This window comes from Salmo salar, chromosome 12 (assembly GCF_965601325.2).
Source record: "Salmo salar chromosome 12, fSalSal1, whole genome shotgun sequence".
NCBI classification, from domain to species: domain Eukaryota; kingdom Metazoa; phylum Chordata; class Actinopteri; order Salmoniformes; family Salmonidae; genus Salmo; species Salmo salar.
Window position 1 is genome coordinate 32,962,501 of NC_138302.1, and position 18,017 is coordinate 32,980,517.

The 18,017-nt window shown below is 46.0% G+C and overlaps 1 protein-coding gene across 8 annotated transcripts in view; it reads right to left on the bottom strand.

Moving 5' to 3' along the window:
• LOC106564921 (regulatory-associated protein of mTOR) overlaps nt 1–18,017 on the bottom strand; it is a 196,284-nt gene that overhangs the window by 81,466 nt on the left and 96,801 nt on the right. For all 8 annotated transcript variants that reach the window (XM_082958854.1, XM_082958855.1, XM_082958858.1 and 5 more), the window contains exons 9-10: nt 4,548–4,648; nt 1,884–2,028 (exon numbers count right to left, since the gene is read on the bottom strand). In XM_082958854.1, coding sequence (XP_082814980.1) covers nt 1,884–2,028; nt 4,548–4,648 — 246 coding nt within the window. The remainder of the gene's footprint in view (nt 1–1,883; nt 2,029–4,547; nt 4,649–18,017) is intronic.

Sequence of the window (18,017 nt, forward strand, 5' to 3'; positions counted from 1 at the left end):
GTAAAAGGATCCTAGATGCTAGTTATAATCTATGTAGAATACAAATCATCATATCATTCACATAACACAGTGTGCATTCAATATTCATATCAGGTATAAATATATGTAATCCCAGTTCATGAATATATCAACTATATGAAACATCTGGAATCAGTCGAAAAACAAGCAGACAAGCATTTGTTTGGCGACCAAAAACCCCCCCGTCTCTCTTGTTAGTATCAGTTTGGGAAGTGAGTGAAAAGTGACATGAAACGTGATTGGGATTTGATAGGAGTGAGGGGTGTGTGATGGCCGCAGGTAGCCTAGCGGTTAAGAGCGTTGGGCCAGTAACCCAAAGGTCACTGGTTCGAATCCCCGAGCCGTCGTTCAGAACTCTGACGCAGTTGTCAAGTCAACACATCTGTCATTGCTGCTGTGAACCGCATCACAAGAGCGATGCCAAAGAAAAGATGTATAAAACATTGACATCATTGATGCAACTTCAATGTTGTTTGAGCTGCATTGTGTATCACTAAATTAGCTTGAGATGATTTGACTGCAACACCGCATCCAAGTTGCTTAACACAGAGCTGCCAGTCAAGGTGAGCTCATGAATAATAAACTCCCCGCCCACAAAGCCTGTCTTTTCAAACTTCCTGAGATAAAGTACTTTTTCGCACATTCTGAGCATTTCTATCCAAAAACAAATATTATGGGTGATATTTTAGTCACTCAAAAGGCTATTTTACATGGGAATCAGAATGACAGTTCTTTAAGTGTGTATGAGGGAATTTGTATCTAGTTGCTGACACTGCTATAGCTTCTACCTGCAGCAGAGCTTGGTGCAGCCATAGCGCCATACACCCCCATCACACCTGTCCCCAGCCAATTTATATCCTAATAATGGCCCACTAATAAAGACAACAAGAGCATTTTAATAACACTTGCTGGTTGTGTACGGCCACCATCAATCAAAATATTTCCCCAAACCCTCACTATTTCTCTCCACCTCCACACTTACGTATTTTTCTTCTTTTCTGCGTCTCCTACACACTTTCTATTAGTTTCTCTCTTCCTTCCTTCTTTACTGCCATCTAGCTACCTCAACACTTCCTATCAGTCCCCTCTCCTCCACTCTTTCTTCCTTCCTTCCTTCTTTACTGCCATCTAGCTACCTCAACACTTCCTATCAATCCCTCTCCTCCACTCTTTCTTCCTTCCTTCCTTCTTTACTGCCATCTAGCTACCTCAACACTTCCTATCAGTCCCTCTCCTCCACTCTTTCTTCTTCCTTCCTTCTTTACTGTCATCTAGCTACCTCAACACTTCCTATCAGTCTCTCTCCTCCACTCTTTCTTACCACCCCTTGTTGTCCTTTGACCTCCCCCTTCTCCTCCCTTCACATTCTCTCTCTCGCTCTGTGCTTCCTTTCTTGCTGGTTATAGCATCTCTTTAGAGCTGTGATGGGGTGTAGTAACAAAGGGAAAGTGCACCCCAGATTATTCAGTGCTATTTAATGTCTTCTCAAGAAGAGATAATGGAGGCAATAAGAGAGGAAAACAGGCGATCGCTCACTCAAGAGGCTTTCAGCAACAACACTCTCCCTCAACTAATGCTTTTATCAACTGATGGTGGAAAAACACACAAAAGGATTTTGCAGACCGTTTTCAACATGAATCTAATGAATGGACAGACAGGATTTAATAAAAAAGGCCGAGAGAGAGAGAGAGAGAGAGAGAGAGAGAGAGAGAGAGAGAGAGAGAGAGAGAGAGAGAGAGAGAGAGAGAGAGAGAGAGAGAGAGAGAGAGAGAGAGAGAGAGAGAGAGAGAGAGAGAGAGAGAGAGAGAGAGAGAGAGAGAGAGAGAGAGAGAGAGAGAGAGAGAGAGAGAGTGTGTGCGTCTTACCACATGGCGTGCATGTATGTAGGTGGCAGGCGCGGACTGCTGACAGGGGTGCAGTTGTATGACCTCATTATCCTCTCGGCCAACAGGAAGTTGCGGAATAAACTGGCCACCAACAGGTCCTGACGAAAGAGCTTCTGGAACAGATCTAGAGAGAGGGAGGATGAGTAAGAGGAGAGAGAGAGAGAGAAAAAAGGAAGAGAAGAACGGACATGAAGGAATGGAAAGAAAGAAAGCGATAGGGGCAAGGGAGCATGGTCGATGGAGAATAACAGACCGCATCAAAGAAAGAGAGAAAGAGAAACAAAGAGATGTACAGTGCATTCGGAAAGTATTCAGAGCCCTTGACTTTTCCCACATTTTGTTACGTTACAGCCTTTTTCGAAAATTGATTAAATCGTTTTTTTTCTTCATTGGTATACACACAATACCCCTTAATGACAAAGCAAAAACAGGTTTTTAGAAATGTTTGCAAATAAACTGAAATATCACATTTACGTAAGTATTCAGACCCTTTATTCAGTACTTTGTTGAATCATTTTTGGTGGCAATTACAGTCTCGAGTCTTCTTGAGTAAAATGCTACAAGCTTGGCACACCTGTATTTGGGGAGTTTCTCCCATTCTTCTCTGCAGATCCTCTCAAGCTCTGTCAGGTTGGATGGGGAAAGTTGCTGCACAGCTATTTTCAGGTCTCTCCAGAGATGTTAGATCGGGTTCAAGTCCGGGCTCTGGCTGGGCCGCTCAAGGACATTCAGAAACTTGTCCCAAAGCCACTCCTGCGTTGTCTTGGCTGTGTGCTTAGGATCATTGTCCTGTTGGAAGGTGATCCTTCGCCCCAGTCTGAGGTCCTGAGCGCTCTGGGGGAGGTTTTCATCTAGTATCTCGCTACACTTTTCTCCGTTCATCTTTCCCTCAATCCTGACGAATCTCCCAGACCCTGCCACTGAAAATCACCCCATCAGCATGATGGTGCCAGGTTTCCTCCAGACGTGACACTTGGCATTCAGGCCAAAGAGTTCAATCTTGGTTCTCATGGTCAGAGTCCTTTAGGTGCCTTTTGGAAAACTCCAAGCAGGCTGTCATGTGCCTTTTACTGAGGTGTGGCTTTCGTCTGGCCACTCTACCATAAAGGCCTGATTGGTGGAGTGTTGCAGAGATAGTTGTCTTTCTGGAAGGTTCTCCCATCTCCTCAGAGGAAAACTAGGAGCTCTGTCAGAGTGACCATCGAGTTCTTGGTCACCTCCCTGACATAGGCCCTTCTCCGCCGATTACGCAGTTTGCCTGTGCGGCAATCTCTAGGAAGAGTCTTGGTGGTTCCAAACTTCTTCCATTTAAGAACGATGGACGCCACAGTGTTCTTGGGGACCTTCAATGCTGCAGACATGTTCTGGTACCCTTCCCCAGATCTGTGCATCGACACAATCTTGTCTCGGACCTCTACGGACAATTCCTTCGAACTCATGGCTTGGTTTTGCTCTGACATGCACTATCATATGTGGGACATTATATAGACAGGTGTGTGCCTTTCCAAATCATGTCTAATCAATTGAATTTACTACAGGTGGAATCCAATTAAGTTGTAGAAATATCAAGGATGATCAATGGAAACAAGATGCACCTGGGCTAAATTTCAAGACTCATGACACTTATGTAAATAAGGTATGTTTATTTTTAATACATTAGCAACAATTTCAAAAAACCTGTTTTCATTTTGTCATTATGGGGTATATTGTGTAGATTGATGAGAAAAAAATAATTGAATCAATTTTAGAATAAGGCTGTAACGTAACAATGTGGATAAGTCAAGGGATCAGTGCTTTCCGAATGCACTGTAGGTGTGCATGTATTGAATGCCCTGTAGGTGTGCATGTATTGAATGCCCTGTAGGTGTGCATGTATTGAATGCCCTGTAGGTGTGCATGTATTGAATGCCCTGTAGGTGTGCATGTATTGAATGCCCTGTAGGTGTGCATGTATTGAATGCCCTGTAGGTGTGCATGTATTGAATGCACGGTAGGTGTGCATGTATTGAATGCACGGAAGGTGTGCATGTATTGAATGCACGGTAGGTCTGCATGTATTGTGTGTGTGTGTGTGTGTATTGAATGCACTGTAGGTGTGTATGTATTGTGTGTGTGTATTGAATGTGGACAGACAGGCAGAGTGCAGTAGCAGCGCCAGATAGATCAAGGCAGGGGGCGGTAGTGACATTTTCAACTCGTATTATTAATTCATGCATGATCTCAGTTTAATGGGGCCAGGTGTCTCCAGTGTTTATCCCAAACTAATAATAATAATTGGTGTGTGTGTGAGGCAGTGAATCTGTGTGTGAGAGGGCGTGAGTGTCTGTGCATAAGTGTTTTGATTGTGGTGTGATTCAAGTGTACGTGTTCACGTGCTTTTGTGTGTGAGTATGTCTGTGTGAGTGTAGTTTGTGAGAGTAAAGTGTGTGGTGAGGTTGGATTAGTTGTGCCATGCCTTCATGAAGGAGATTCACTGTGATGGAGTGCTGATTAATGAATGGCAGTGCCGTATTGCTTCTGGGGCTTATCAGTCCATTACCACTGTTCTCCTCTCACATCACGACTCACATGAGTGTGAGTGAGTGACTTTCTACTTGTCTGGGCAGCCCAGGTAGACACAGGGGTATGAGTGTGTGTGTGTACCTCTGGGCAGCACGTTCCAGGCGATAGTGTCAGTGATAGCAGTGAAGATCCAGTTGAGCTCTCCCAGTGGGGTGCGTCTGTCATTCAGTCTCCCAGGTATCCTACACAACACCATAGGTTGGTCAGTAACATTAACATACAGGTAACTGTCAAAATAAAGGAAACGCCAACATAGTGTCTTAATAGGGCGTTGGGCCACGAGTCAGAACAGCTTTGATGCACCTTGGCATAGATTCTACAAGTCTCTGGAACTCTGTTGGAGGAATGCGACCATAGATATAAAGCAGTGTTCTATATAGATATAAAGCAGTGTTCTCTATATATATATCTATCTATCTATCTATCTATATCTATATCGATATAAAGCAGTGTTATATATATATATAGATGCAACACGATTCTTCCGCGAGAAAAATCATTTGGTGTTTTGTTGATGGTGGTGGAAAATGCTGTCTCAGGCGCCGCTCAAGAATCTCCCATAAGTGTTAAACTGGGTTGAGATCTGGTGACAGACTGCCATGGCATCATACATCGTTTTCATTCTCATCAAACCATTCAGTGAACACTCGTGCCCTGCGGAAGGGGGCATTGTCACCCTACGGAGGCATAGCCATGGTAACCAAAATAATGGCCTTCCCAGCATTTTTATACATTTGTAAATGTCTTAAGTCAGGAACCAAACCTGTGTGGAAGCACCTGTTTTTAATATACTTTGTGTCCCTCATTTACTCAAGCGTTTCCATTATTTTGGCAGTTACCTGTATATTCCATATAAAATACACTGAGTGCACAAAACATTTAGAACACCTTAATATTGCGTTACACCCCCTTTTGCCTTCAGAACAGCCTCAATTTGTCAGGGAATGGACTAAAAGGTGCACAGGGATGCTGGCCCATGTTGACTCCAATGCTTCCCACAGTTGTGTCAAGATGGCTGGATGTCATTTGGGTGGTGGACCATTCTTGATACACACAGGAAACTGTTGAGCGTGAAAAACCCAGCAGCGATGCAGTTCTTGACAAACCAGTGCACCTGGCAACTACAACCATACCCTGTTCAAAGGCACTGAAATATGTTGTCTTGCCCATTCACCCTCTGAAGGGCACACATGCACAGCCCATGTCTCAATTGTCTCAAGGCTTGAAAATCCTTCTTTAACCCGTCTCCTTCCCTTCATCTACACTGATTGAAGTGGATTTAACAAGTGACATCAGTAAGGGATCATAGCTTTCACCTGGATTCACCTTGGTCAGTCTGTCATGGAAGGAGCAGGTGTTCCTAATATTTTGTACACTCAGTGTTCAATATCTATAATACATCCATTTCATCCGTCTAATTAACATAGAGCTATTCATGTCAGTGGCATCAAACTATATTAACACTTTAAAACTGTCATTAGACTTGATGGGAAAGCACCGCAGAATGTATACACATATAAAGCACTAAAATAGACTATATAGTAGTGCTAAGCGATTAACCCAAATTTAGATTATTTTTCATTTTTTAAACAACTATCATGTCAAACGTTTACTGTACTTATGGTATTTGTATGCAATAGACTGCCTAAACTAATCAGTTCAAATGACTTGAATTCCATTTTGTTGTGTTTTTTTATTTTCATGAGCTTGATGTGCAGTTTGTAGAGATGAATCACATCAAGTCTGAACTGTGTGATGTAGTAGGGAGTTGTAGTTTCCAACAGGCCAATCTTCTATACTGAACAAAAATATAAGTGTAACATGAAACAATTTCAAAGATTTTACTGCGTTACAGTTCATATAAGGATATTAATCAATTAAAATTAATTAATTAGGCCCAAATCAATGGATTTCACATGACTGGGAATACAGATGTTGGTCACAGATAGCTTTTATAAAAACAAAATGTTAGGGGCGTGGATCAGAAAACTAGTCTGTATCTGGTGTGACCACCATTTGCCTCATGCAGCGTGACACATCTCCTTCTCATAGAGTTGATCAGGCTGTTGATTGTGGCCTGTGGAATGTAGTCCCAATTCTCTTTAATGGCCGTGCAAAGTTACTGGATATTGGCAGGAACTGGAATACGCTGTCGTATAGGTCGATCCAGAGCATGCCAAACATGCTCAATGGGTAACATGTCTGGTGAGTATGCAGGCCATGGAAGAACTGGGTTATATTCAGCTTCCAGGAATTGAGTACAGAACCTTGCGACATGGGGCCGTGCATTATCATGCTGAAACATGAGGTGATCACTGCGGATGAATGGCACGACAATGGGCCTCAGGATCTCGTCACGGTATCTCTGTGCATTCAAATTACCATCGATAAAATGCAATTGTGTTCGTTGTTCGTAGCTTATGCCTGCCCATATGATAACCCCACCATGGGGCACTCAGATTACAACATTGACATCAGCAAATCACTTGCCCACACAACGCCATACACGTGATCTGCGGTTGTGAGGCCGGTTGGACGTACTGCCAAATTGTCTAAAACAACTTTGGAGGCAGCTTAGAGAAATTAACATTACATTTTCTGGCAACAGCTTTGGTGGACATTCCTGCAGTCAGCTTGCCAATTGCAAACTCCCTCAAAACATGACACATCTGTGGCATTGTGGTGTGACAAAACTGCACAATTTACTGGCCTTTTATTGTCTCCAACACAAGGTGCACCTGTGTAATGATCATGCTGTTTAATCAGCTTCTTGATATCCCACACCTGTCACATGGATGGATTATCTTGTCAAAGGAGAAATGCTCACTAACAGGGATGTAAACAAAATTGTGCACAATTTGAGAGAAATAAGCTTTTTGTGCGTATGCAACATTTCTGGGATCTTTTATTTCAGCTAATGGAACCAACACTTTACATGTTGCGTTTTTATTTTTATTCAGTGTACATAGTTTAGCACAGAAAACATGGTAATTAACTACAATGACTATAATCCATTACGCGCCCGCTTAAACTTGTGTGGTCTGTGCGGAGCAAGACGGAGACTGTCGCCTTGTGCACGCGCGCGAGAGAGAAAGAGGAGGCTAAAGACTAGCTAGCAGAGAGTGTAGTAGTGAACTAAAGGGAGAGACACTAATGGCTACTGGACTGGAGGGAGAGAGGGAGCGACGGGGTTAACACTAGAGCTACTGTGGGGTTAACACAAGAACTGCCACTGACATTTGATTTTGCGCCTTCCCTGATTTTTCCTAAATATTTGTATTTTACACTTCTCATTTGTCAGAATTGGAAATGACAAACAGAAAAATATTTGGAGCCTTTACCAGTTTTTTTCCACACCTATTCCAAACTTAACCCCCCAAGACAATGTGCTGTAGGACATTGGTACCCACCCAGGTGCTAATGTGACTCTCTCCTCACTAAATGAATGACAAATGGATGAATGGGCAATAATTGTGCACCTTACTTCACAAATGAATTGAAATGAGGCCTAACTGAATGATAAGGAGGGTGAAGAGGTAGATTTAACTTAGAAAGACAATAGTGTAATGATGAGTTGGTGTTATGCCTATTTATCAGCAGCAAATCACCTGGGGGCTGATACCATTTTCTTTTAAGTTTTACTTTGTGAACATAAGCTGTTATGGAACTGTTTTATTTACTATAAGGGAAACTAAAACATGCTACGTGTTGCAGTAGGCCTTCAGAATAATGCTAAACATATCCTTGACTATACACGTTGATGAGCGGGAAACAACAATGCCAGTCAGCCTTCCCAGCCGGCCCATCGAAACCACACCTAAACTATACCCAAACTAATTTCACAGATTAAGAGTTAGACTACAGACAAGATTCAATTGACAATCTGATGAGTGACAATATTAGGCCTATCAGTTGGCAAACTGTATATGCAGGGAAAGGAGCATCACTTTATCATGTCCTCCTTCAGAGTCACAAGCGAGTAAAACATTTACATTTCTAAATAGTATCAGAAAGAGCATATTCTGCCGTCTCTATTACACTTACCTTTGTCAAATAACTCTTATAATTCAAGAGGTTTAGCTCTATTTCCAAATGTCACTTTTTCCAAGAACATCCCTGCTGTCCATGAATTCAGCACATGACCACTTACGCGGCAGCAATGCTATGCCTACTACGCAAAAACGAGTAACATAATACAATTAAAATATGCTATTCTGTCATCAGTGGATGAATGGGCAATAGAAACCAGATAGAAACTGATAATGGTGCATGTGACTTGAATAAAATGATTGATGAGGGTGATTGAATTGGATTGATCTGAATGATGAGGGTGAAGAGGATGATTGAATTTAGAACATTGTAATTTTGATGAATTGTGGGCAGTCTTTTATTATGAAAGGCTGGAAATGGTATATAATTTCCCCTCTGTGAGAGTCAAATTAGACACAGAGTACAACATACAGTGTGTGGTTCACAATGGCAAGCCAAACCAAATGAATGGACGCACTAACAGTATTGCAAAAGCTGCAGAATTTAGGTGAGTTGGAGTCGGATGGAGGATCATATATTTAGCTTGAAATCGACGTTGCTGATTAAGAGTCCTCATCTGATTCAGATGTTGACTTCCGCCTCTGATGCCTGAGCTTTGCCACAGAAAAAACTCAGAGCCAACAGACGGCGAGACAGGAGCCTGGGAGGGACGGCACGGCGAGACAGGAGCCTGGGAGGGACGGCACGGCGAGACAGGAGTCTGGGAGGGACGGCACGGCGAGACAGGAGCCTGGGAGGGACGGCACGGCGAGACAGGAGCCTGGGAGGGACGGCACGGCGAGACAGGAGCCTGGGAGGGACGGCACGGCGAGACAGGAGCCTGGGAGGGACGGCACGGCGAGACAGGAGTCTGGGAGGGACGGCACGGCGAGACAGGAGCCTGGGAGGGACGGCACGGCGAGACAGGAGCCTGGGAGGGACGGCACGGCGAGACAGGAGCCTGGGAGGGACGGCACGGCGAGACAGGAGTCTGGGAGGGACGGCACGGCGAGACAGGAGTCTGGGAGGGACGGCACGGCGAGACAGGAGCCTGGGAGGGACGGCACGGCGAGACAGGAGCCTGGGAGGGACGGCACGGCGAGACAGGAGCCTGGGAGGGACGGCACGGCGAGACAGGAGTCTGGGAGGGACGGCACGGCGAGACAGGAGTCTGGGAGGGACGGCACGGCGAGACAGGAGTCTGGGAGGGACGGCACGGCGAGACAGGAGTCTGGGAGGGACGGCACGGCGAGACAGGAGTCTGGGAGGGACGGCACGGCGAGACAGGAGCCTGGGAGGGACGGCACGGCGAGACAGGAGCCTGGGAGGGACGGCACGGCGAGACAGGAGTCTGGGAGGGACGGCACGGCGAGACAGGAGCCTGGGAGGGACGGCACGGCGAGACAGGAGCCTGGGAGGGACGGCACGGCGAGACAGGAGCTGGGAGGGACGGCACGGCGAGACAGGAGTCTGGGAGGGACGGCACGGCGAGACAGGAGCCTGGGAGGGACGGCACGGCGAGACAGGAGTCTGGGAGGGACGGCACAGTTTGGGTAGAAAAGAGGGAGGAGTTTATGTGACATGCAGATGTTGCAGCACATCAGAGATGGTACTGTTGCTCTTGCTCATGTGCATAGAAAAGGAAACAGTAGGTGGGACATGTCTATGGATGAACTAAGCATTTACTGAACTCTTGTATGTTCGCGGGGAATATGGAGGAAAGAGCATGATGTGGAGTCCTTTTGGTCTGATCGGTATGGGCTGGACGCCGCAAACTGATTACACCGGGCTGGACGCCGCAAACTGATTACACCGGGCTGGACGCTGCAAACTGATTACACCGGGCTGGACGCCGCAAACTGATTACACCGGGCTGGACGCCGCAAACTGATTACACCGAGCTGGACGCCGCAAACTGATTACACCGGGCTGGACGCCGCAAACTGATTACACCGAGCTGGACGCCGCAAACTGATTACACCGGGCTGGACGCCGCAAACTGATTACACCGGGCTGGACGCCGCAAACTGATTAAACCGGGCTGGACGCCGCAAACTGATTACACCGAGCTGGACGCCGCAAACTGATTACACCGGGCTGGACGCCGCAAACTGATTACACCGGGCTGGACGCCGCAAACTGATTACACCGGGTTGGCTGCAAATTAAGTTGATCAAATGGATTACACTGAATATTTCTTCACGCAATTAATAATTTACAATAGTTTATGCACTATTTATCAAGCATGTTTGCGCACCTTACAGGTTGATATGCATCTGATGCATATGCTAAAGAGGGTACTCTAGCGGGTACTGATAGGCTGAAAGGCCAGGCGGTTCTACCAATACAAACTTTGCCAGTTATCTAGATTAGGATCCATCTTCCCTTGTGCCCTACACAATAGCCTACACTAGTTAGTCCCCTGATGGCACTAGTTTGTCAGAACTTGGTCCCCAGATGGGACTTCCTGTTGATGTCAAATAAGGAGTTTCCTCTTGTCCAGTCATCACAATGTCATCTATCCTTATTTCAAGAAATCAATAAAAAATGTATTTACAGATTTTTTTGTTGATATTTTCATCTTGTCTGTAGGCTGTCAGGAAAGTGGTGTCCCCAGAATGTGGTGCCAGAACATGTGTCCCCAGAAGGTAGCGTGTGTGTGTGTGTGTGGCCTCGTCTGTGGCGCGACAGGTAGCCTAGCGGTTAAGAGCTTGGGCAAGTAACAAAGGTTGCTGGTTCGAATCCCTGAGGCAACTACGGTGAAAAAAATTGGTCGATTTGCCCTTGAGCAAGGCACCTTAACCCTAATTACTCCTGTAAGTCGCTCTGGATAAGAGCATCTGCTAAATGAACAAAATGTAAAACAACGTACAGTATGTGTGTGTGCACATGTGGTGTGTGTGGTCTAATGATGACTCCTGACAGCCCCAGTGTGTGTAGTGTAGGTCAAGAGAGGCCTGGCTGTGTTGATGGTGATGTGTTGACCGGGCCACCGCCCCCCCCCCAATGACACTTTATGACCCCCCTCAGTGGGGGAGAGGAGTACAAGAAGGAACGGGGACAAATGGCTTCCCCATCTCCCTGGGTATATCCTGAGACACACAGAGAAAGCGCACACACACATACTAAAGAAAGCTCTCACACACACACACACACACACACACACACACACACACACACACACACACACACACACACACACACACAGTGCCCAGAGAGGACGCTGAGGGGCTGCACTGAACCAACAAGGTATCGCTCATGTGAAAGAGCAGCGTGTCACAACATCAAAGAGACACCATTTCTCTTTCCCATTCAGAGCTCCTAAACCCCACAAGAGCTCACCCAGCGCTCCCATTCATCTGGTCTAACACACACGAGCAGTCAGTACAGACAGCACACACTCACTCAGCTAAATGTATTAGAACGGAGGAAAAGGAGGACTACATGTTTCTGCCATAACCTTGACTCCATTCGACTGGGGGCACTGGTGAGCAGCGACATGTAAAGACATGTTTTCTCAGGGTTCCTGCTTGAGCTGAACAATTTATTAGAAACAATTCTGTAAAACCTACCCTCCCAGTATTATTTACTAACACGTCGACAGGATTTCCAAAGCTTGTTTGGCTAGGGGAGAGACCTCTGAAGGACAAACAATACAACCTATAACATCCCATTACTATTTAGATGAAAGGCTGGTGGCCCTGTGGAGTAAAATCACTGGGTGTTCCGGTGAACAATGATTGGCAACACCATGAAGCACCAAAGAGGACACCTTTAGTATTCCAGACAGGACAACCTGTGTACCAGAAAAGTGGCGATGTAAATTGGTTTCCCTCTTTGTTCAAGGATTAAGAGTGGATACACAGGTAATGAATGGATGGATGGATATCCTGGTCAAAGTAGAATATCCCTTTCCAACCCTAATTGTTACCCATCATACCAGTTACAGCACAGAAAGTGTTTTCCATTTATTAATGGATTAGTTTTCATTAATTTATTTCCCAGAAGGTAGAGTGCACCAGAGTCACTGCTGAGTTTCCAAGTCTCTCAGGTGACTAAGTCACGTGAAATAATGACCCATAAGCCAAGTGACTAGGCATGATGAGCACAGCCCTACCCTACTCAGAGATCCCTAAAAAGACCCAGGAGGCGGGGCTTGGCTGTTGTAGGAGTGAAGTCGAACGAGAAAATAAACAACATCCATTATATTGCCTCTGAGCGAAGTAGAGTATTAGTCATGATAACTGACATGGTTTAGAATCGTGACTCGATATCTCTTATCTAAGATCCTTTTTGCAATAAGTGTGTGTATGTAGGAGTGTGTGTATGTGTATGTGTATGTGTGTGTGTGTGTGTGTGTGTGTGTGTGTGTGTGTGTGTGTGTGTGTGTGTGTGTGTGTGTGTGTAGGAGGGAGAGAAGAAGTAAATCATGTAATTACTGGTTGGTCCAAGTTCTTTGCAGTGACTTAGTCTTATGTAATGGGGGTCGGCTGTCGATATGTAACATATTGGCCCTCTGAGCAGAACGTGTGTGTGTGTGTGTGTCTCCATTATGGTCGGTTAATACTGAACACACGGAGGTAGTCATGGCCATGTGCTGACTGAGTCACAAACTCAGCTGGGAGGTACAGTGGGGGAAAAAAGTATTTGATCCCCTGCTGATTTTGTACGTTTGCCCACTAACAAAGAAATGATCAGTCTATAATTTTAATGGTAGGTTTATATTAACAGTGAGAGACAGAATAACAACAAAAAAATCCAGAAAAACGCATGTCAAAAATGTTATAAAATGATTTGCATTTAATGAGGGAAATAAGTATTTGACCCCTCTGCAAAACATGACTTAGTACTTGGTGGCAAAACCCTTGTTGGCAATCAGAGGTCAGACGTTTCTTGTAGTTGGCCACCAGGTTTGCACACATCTCATGAGGGATTTTGTCCCACTCCTCTTTCCAGATCTTCTCCAAGTCATTAAGGTTTCGAGGCTGACGTTTGGCAACTCGAACGTTCAGCTCCCTCCACAGATTTTCTATGAGATTAAGGTCTGGAGACTGGTTAGGCCACTCCAGGACCTTAATGTGCTTCTTCTTGAGCCACTCCTTTGTTGCCTTGGCCGGGTGTTTTGGGTCATTGTCATGCTGCAATACCCATCCACGACCCATTTTCAATGCCCTGGATGAGGGAAGGAGGTTCTCACCCAAGATTTGACAGTACATGGCCCCGTCAAATGATGCGGTGAAGTTGTCCTGTCCCCTTAGCAGAAAAACACCCCCAAAGGATAATGTTTCCACCTCCATGTTTGACGGTGGGGATGGTGTTCTTGGGGTCATAGGCAGCATTCCTCCTCCTCCAAACACGGCGAGTTGAGTTGATGCCAAAGAGCTCCATTTTGGTCTCATTTGACCACAACAATTTCACCAGTTGTCCTCTGAATCATTCAGATGTTCATTGGCAAACTTCCGATGGGCATGTATATGTATTCTTGAGCAGTCAAGAAGACCAATGTCAAGTGGAGTCTTAAGAGCGACATGGGTGATATGACTAAAAAAAGTCTGTAGAGTGTCAAAGTTATAAAGTCTTAGAATGGAAACTTTCTACAGTTTCTTTCAGGCCTTCACGGCGTAGTGTGTTACCAATTGTTTTCTTGGTGACTATGGTCCCAGCTGCCTTGAGATCATTGACAAGATCCTCCCGTGTAGTTCTGGGCTGATTCCTCACCGATCTCATGATCATTGCAACTCCACGAGGTGAGATCTTGCATGGAGCCCCAGGCCGAGGGATATTGACAGTTCTTTTGTGTTTCTTCCATTTGCGAATAATCGCACCAAATGTCACCTTCTCACCAAGCTGCTTGGCGATAGTCTTGTAGCCCATTCCAGCCTTGTGTAGGTCTACAATCTTGTCCCTGACATCCTTGGAGAGCTCTTTGGTCTTGGCCATGGTGGAGAGTTTGGAATCTGATTGATTGCTTCTGTGGACAGGTGTCTTTTATACAGGTAACAAGCTGCGGTTAGGAGCACTGCCTTTAAGAGGGTGCTCCTAATCTCAGCTCGTTACCTGTATAAAAGACACCTTGGAGCCAGAAATCTTTCTGATTGAGAGGGGGTTAAATACGTATTTCCCTCATTAAAATGCAAATCAATTTATAACATTTTTAACATGCGTTTTTCTGGATTTTTTTGTTGTTATTCTGTCTCTCACTGTTCAAATAAACATAACATTAAAATTATAGACTGATCATTTCTTTGTCAGTGGGCAAACATACAAAATCAGCAGGGGATCAAATATTTTTTTCCCCCACTGTAAATGTCACCATCTCCTGGGGCCCAGCGCTGAAACACACACTGACACAGCTCAGCCTTCCGGAAGCTAACGCTTCAGCACCACTCCTTATTGTAGCTGTCTAAAACCCCGGGCCTGGAGAACCACACAGGGTGTGTTCAGGGTTTTGGTCCAACTCAGCACTAATACACCTGGGGCCTGTTCAGGAGGTTGCAAGACAAGAGCCTGGGAGGGACGGCACGGCGAGACAGGAGTCTGGGAGGGACGGCACGGCGAGACAGGAGTCTGGGAGGGACGTCACGGCGAGACAGGAGTCTGGGAAGGACGGCACGGCGAGACAGGAGTCTGGGAGGGACGGCACGGCAACGGCACGGCGAGACAGGAGTCTGGGAGGGACGGCACGGCGAGACAGGAGTCTGAGAGGGACGGCACGGCGAGACAGGAGTCTGAGAGGGACGGCACGGCGAGACAGGAGTCTGGGAGGGACGGCACGGCGAGACAGGAGTCTGGGAGGGACGGCACGGCGAGACAGGAGTCTGGGAGGGATGGCACGGCGAGACAGGAGTCTGGGAGGGACGTCCCTCCACACAGGGTGTGTTCAGGGTCTTGGTCCAACTCAGCACTAACACACCTGGGGCCTGTTCAGGAGGTTGCAACGTTATAGCGTTCAGATATAAAAAAATATATATTTTGGAGTAACCAGTAACCATTTTAGAGACTGCCACCAAAACTAGCTGTGTTTAAAGTTCCAGACAGAGGTAAATGAGAAGGTCCTTTAAATGAGTGTTGTGACAAGGTATGAACTCTGCTATGGACAGGTTCTTATGAGACCCAACAGAACTGGCCTGTCAGAGGAAAGAGCAACCTGTCTAAAATAATCTCTCATTGAAAGGGTTGTTTCTGCCATTGCAGCACATTGGCAACCATACATGGGAAGGTGGTGGGTGATTGTAGGAACGGCTACAGTACATTATGAATTAGCGCTTCTGTTGCTGCACTGGACTCCAGTACTTTGGGGGTGAAGTCCAACTGTGAGGTGATTTTTAACTAGTACACCACTAAAAGCTCTGAAATACCACCCGAATCCATTTATTTTTGGTCTGCATCTGGGTCAGATCTGAACGTCGTCACTTAAACACACTCCGAAGGGAAGTCTTTCCCAGCACGAACTTTGATGCAAACTGATTATACTGGGTCGGCTGGTCCAACTCTCTGAGGCGATACTGAACGAGTCCACTGCGGAACACACTCTACACATTCAGTTGAGACGAGGACTCCCAAAAACATCCTCACACTTGCAAAGCTCTCAAACGCGACCTGCATTTTGATTTATTTTGGGTGTGTATCAAGTCGGAATGCCATCACTTTAAAACACTAGGAAGGTAGCTCCGTTTCCAGAGGGGAGCCTTTTCCCAGCACGACCTCAACCTCTGACGCAAACCCACGATAAGACTGACGCTCGCATGAGCCTCCTGACGTGCCTTTACATGTCTTCTCGCCGCAGCCCTCACTCCAGTCCAGTGAGAGATGGAAGGAGGGAGAGGTGTCAAAGCCGTCAAAACCGGCCCGTGATGTACTGATATGGCAGAAGGAGAATAAAAGGAGAGAGAGAAGCAAAGTAAGATAGTGAGATCTCGCTCTGATTGTTAGTTGAAAGGCTCCCTCTTCCACCTGGTTATTTCTCAAGCGGTTTTTATCCTCCACAGAGGCATCTCCATATGTCAGAGAGAGAGCGAGAGGAAGAGAAGAAAAGAGAACGCTACAGAGAAGGTGGGAAGAGAGCGAGAGAGTTAGACGTGATGCCAAAGGGAGAGAGAGAGCCAGATAGTGAGCAAGAGAAGGAAGGATGAGAGTACCTTATCCACCTGAAGAGAGACACTTCTTGTATCCTCTCCTTTGGAACAGGGGATTGTTTGAAAGAGGAACAGGCTGCGGTTCGGTAGAGGTACCTGAGGAGTTATGGGGCACAGGGGAGGCAACTCTGGAGTTTGGATCCAATCCTAAACTCACTTCCAGTCTTGGAGGGGTGTAGAGTAGGCAGAGAGAGGAGTGAAACGTGACTATCTGGAGAGGTGCAGAGTAGGCAGAGAGAGGAGTGAAACGTGACTATCTGGAGAGGTGCAGAGTAGGCAGAGAGAGGAGTGAAACGTGACTATCTGGAGAGGTGCAGAGTAGGCAGAGAGAGGAGTGAAACGTGACTATCTGCGTCACACTGGAAAGAGTTCTACTTGATGAACTTTGAGCCCCCGACGTGCACACACACACGCGCACACACACACACACACACGTTCAGTGAGTCTGCATCATGACACTCTCAGCCTCTACTAGCCCTTAGCCAAACACACTAATTAACCTCTAGAGGACTAGACTCGGTGTGTGTGTGTGTGTGTGTGTGTGTGTGTGTGTGTGTGTGTGTGTGTGTGTGTGTGTGTGTGTGTGTGTGTGTGTGTGGTGTGTGTCCCCATTTTGGCCTGGTTAACACTGAGGGAATCATGGCCATGTGCTGACTGAGTCACAATTAGCTGGAGGCAAAGTCATGCGTGCGTTTACACGCCAGCATGTGTGTTTGGAGGGAAAGCGAGAACGTCTGTCTGAGTCAGACAGACTAGGCAAGAGGGCCAACTCTAAAGTATCAAAAAGTTTGTATCTGTCTTGTTTTCCTGTTGTGTGAGTGTGTGAATGTAGTCTCTCTGTTTTCCTGTTGTGTGAGTGTGTGAATGTAGCTCTCTGTCTGTTGTTTTCCTGTTGTGTGAGTGTGTGAATGTAGTCTCTCTCTTGTTTTCCTGTTGTGTGAGTGTGTGAATGTAGTCTCTCTGTTTTCCTGTTGTGTGAGTGTGTGAATGTAGTCTCTCTGTTTTCCTGTTGTGTGAGTGTGTGAATGTAGTCTCTCTGTCTGTTGTTTTCCTGTTGTGTGAGTGTGTGAATGTAGTCTCTCTGTCTGTTGTTTTCCTGTTGTGTGAGTGTGTGAATGTAGTCTCTCTGTTTTCCTGTTGTGTGAGTGTGTGAATGTAGTCTCTCTGTCTGTTGTTTTCCTGTTGTGTGAGTGTGTGAATGTAGTCTCTCTGTCTGTTGTTTTCCTGTTGTGTGAGTGTGTGAATGTAGTCTCTCTGTCTGTTGTTTTCCTGTTGTGTGAGTGTGTGAATGTAGTCTCTCTGTTTTCCTGTTGTGTGAGTGTGTGAATGTAGTCTCTCTGTTTTCCTGTTGTGTGAGTGTGTGAATGTAGTCTCTCTGTCTGTTGTT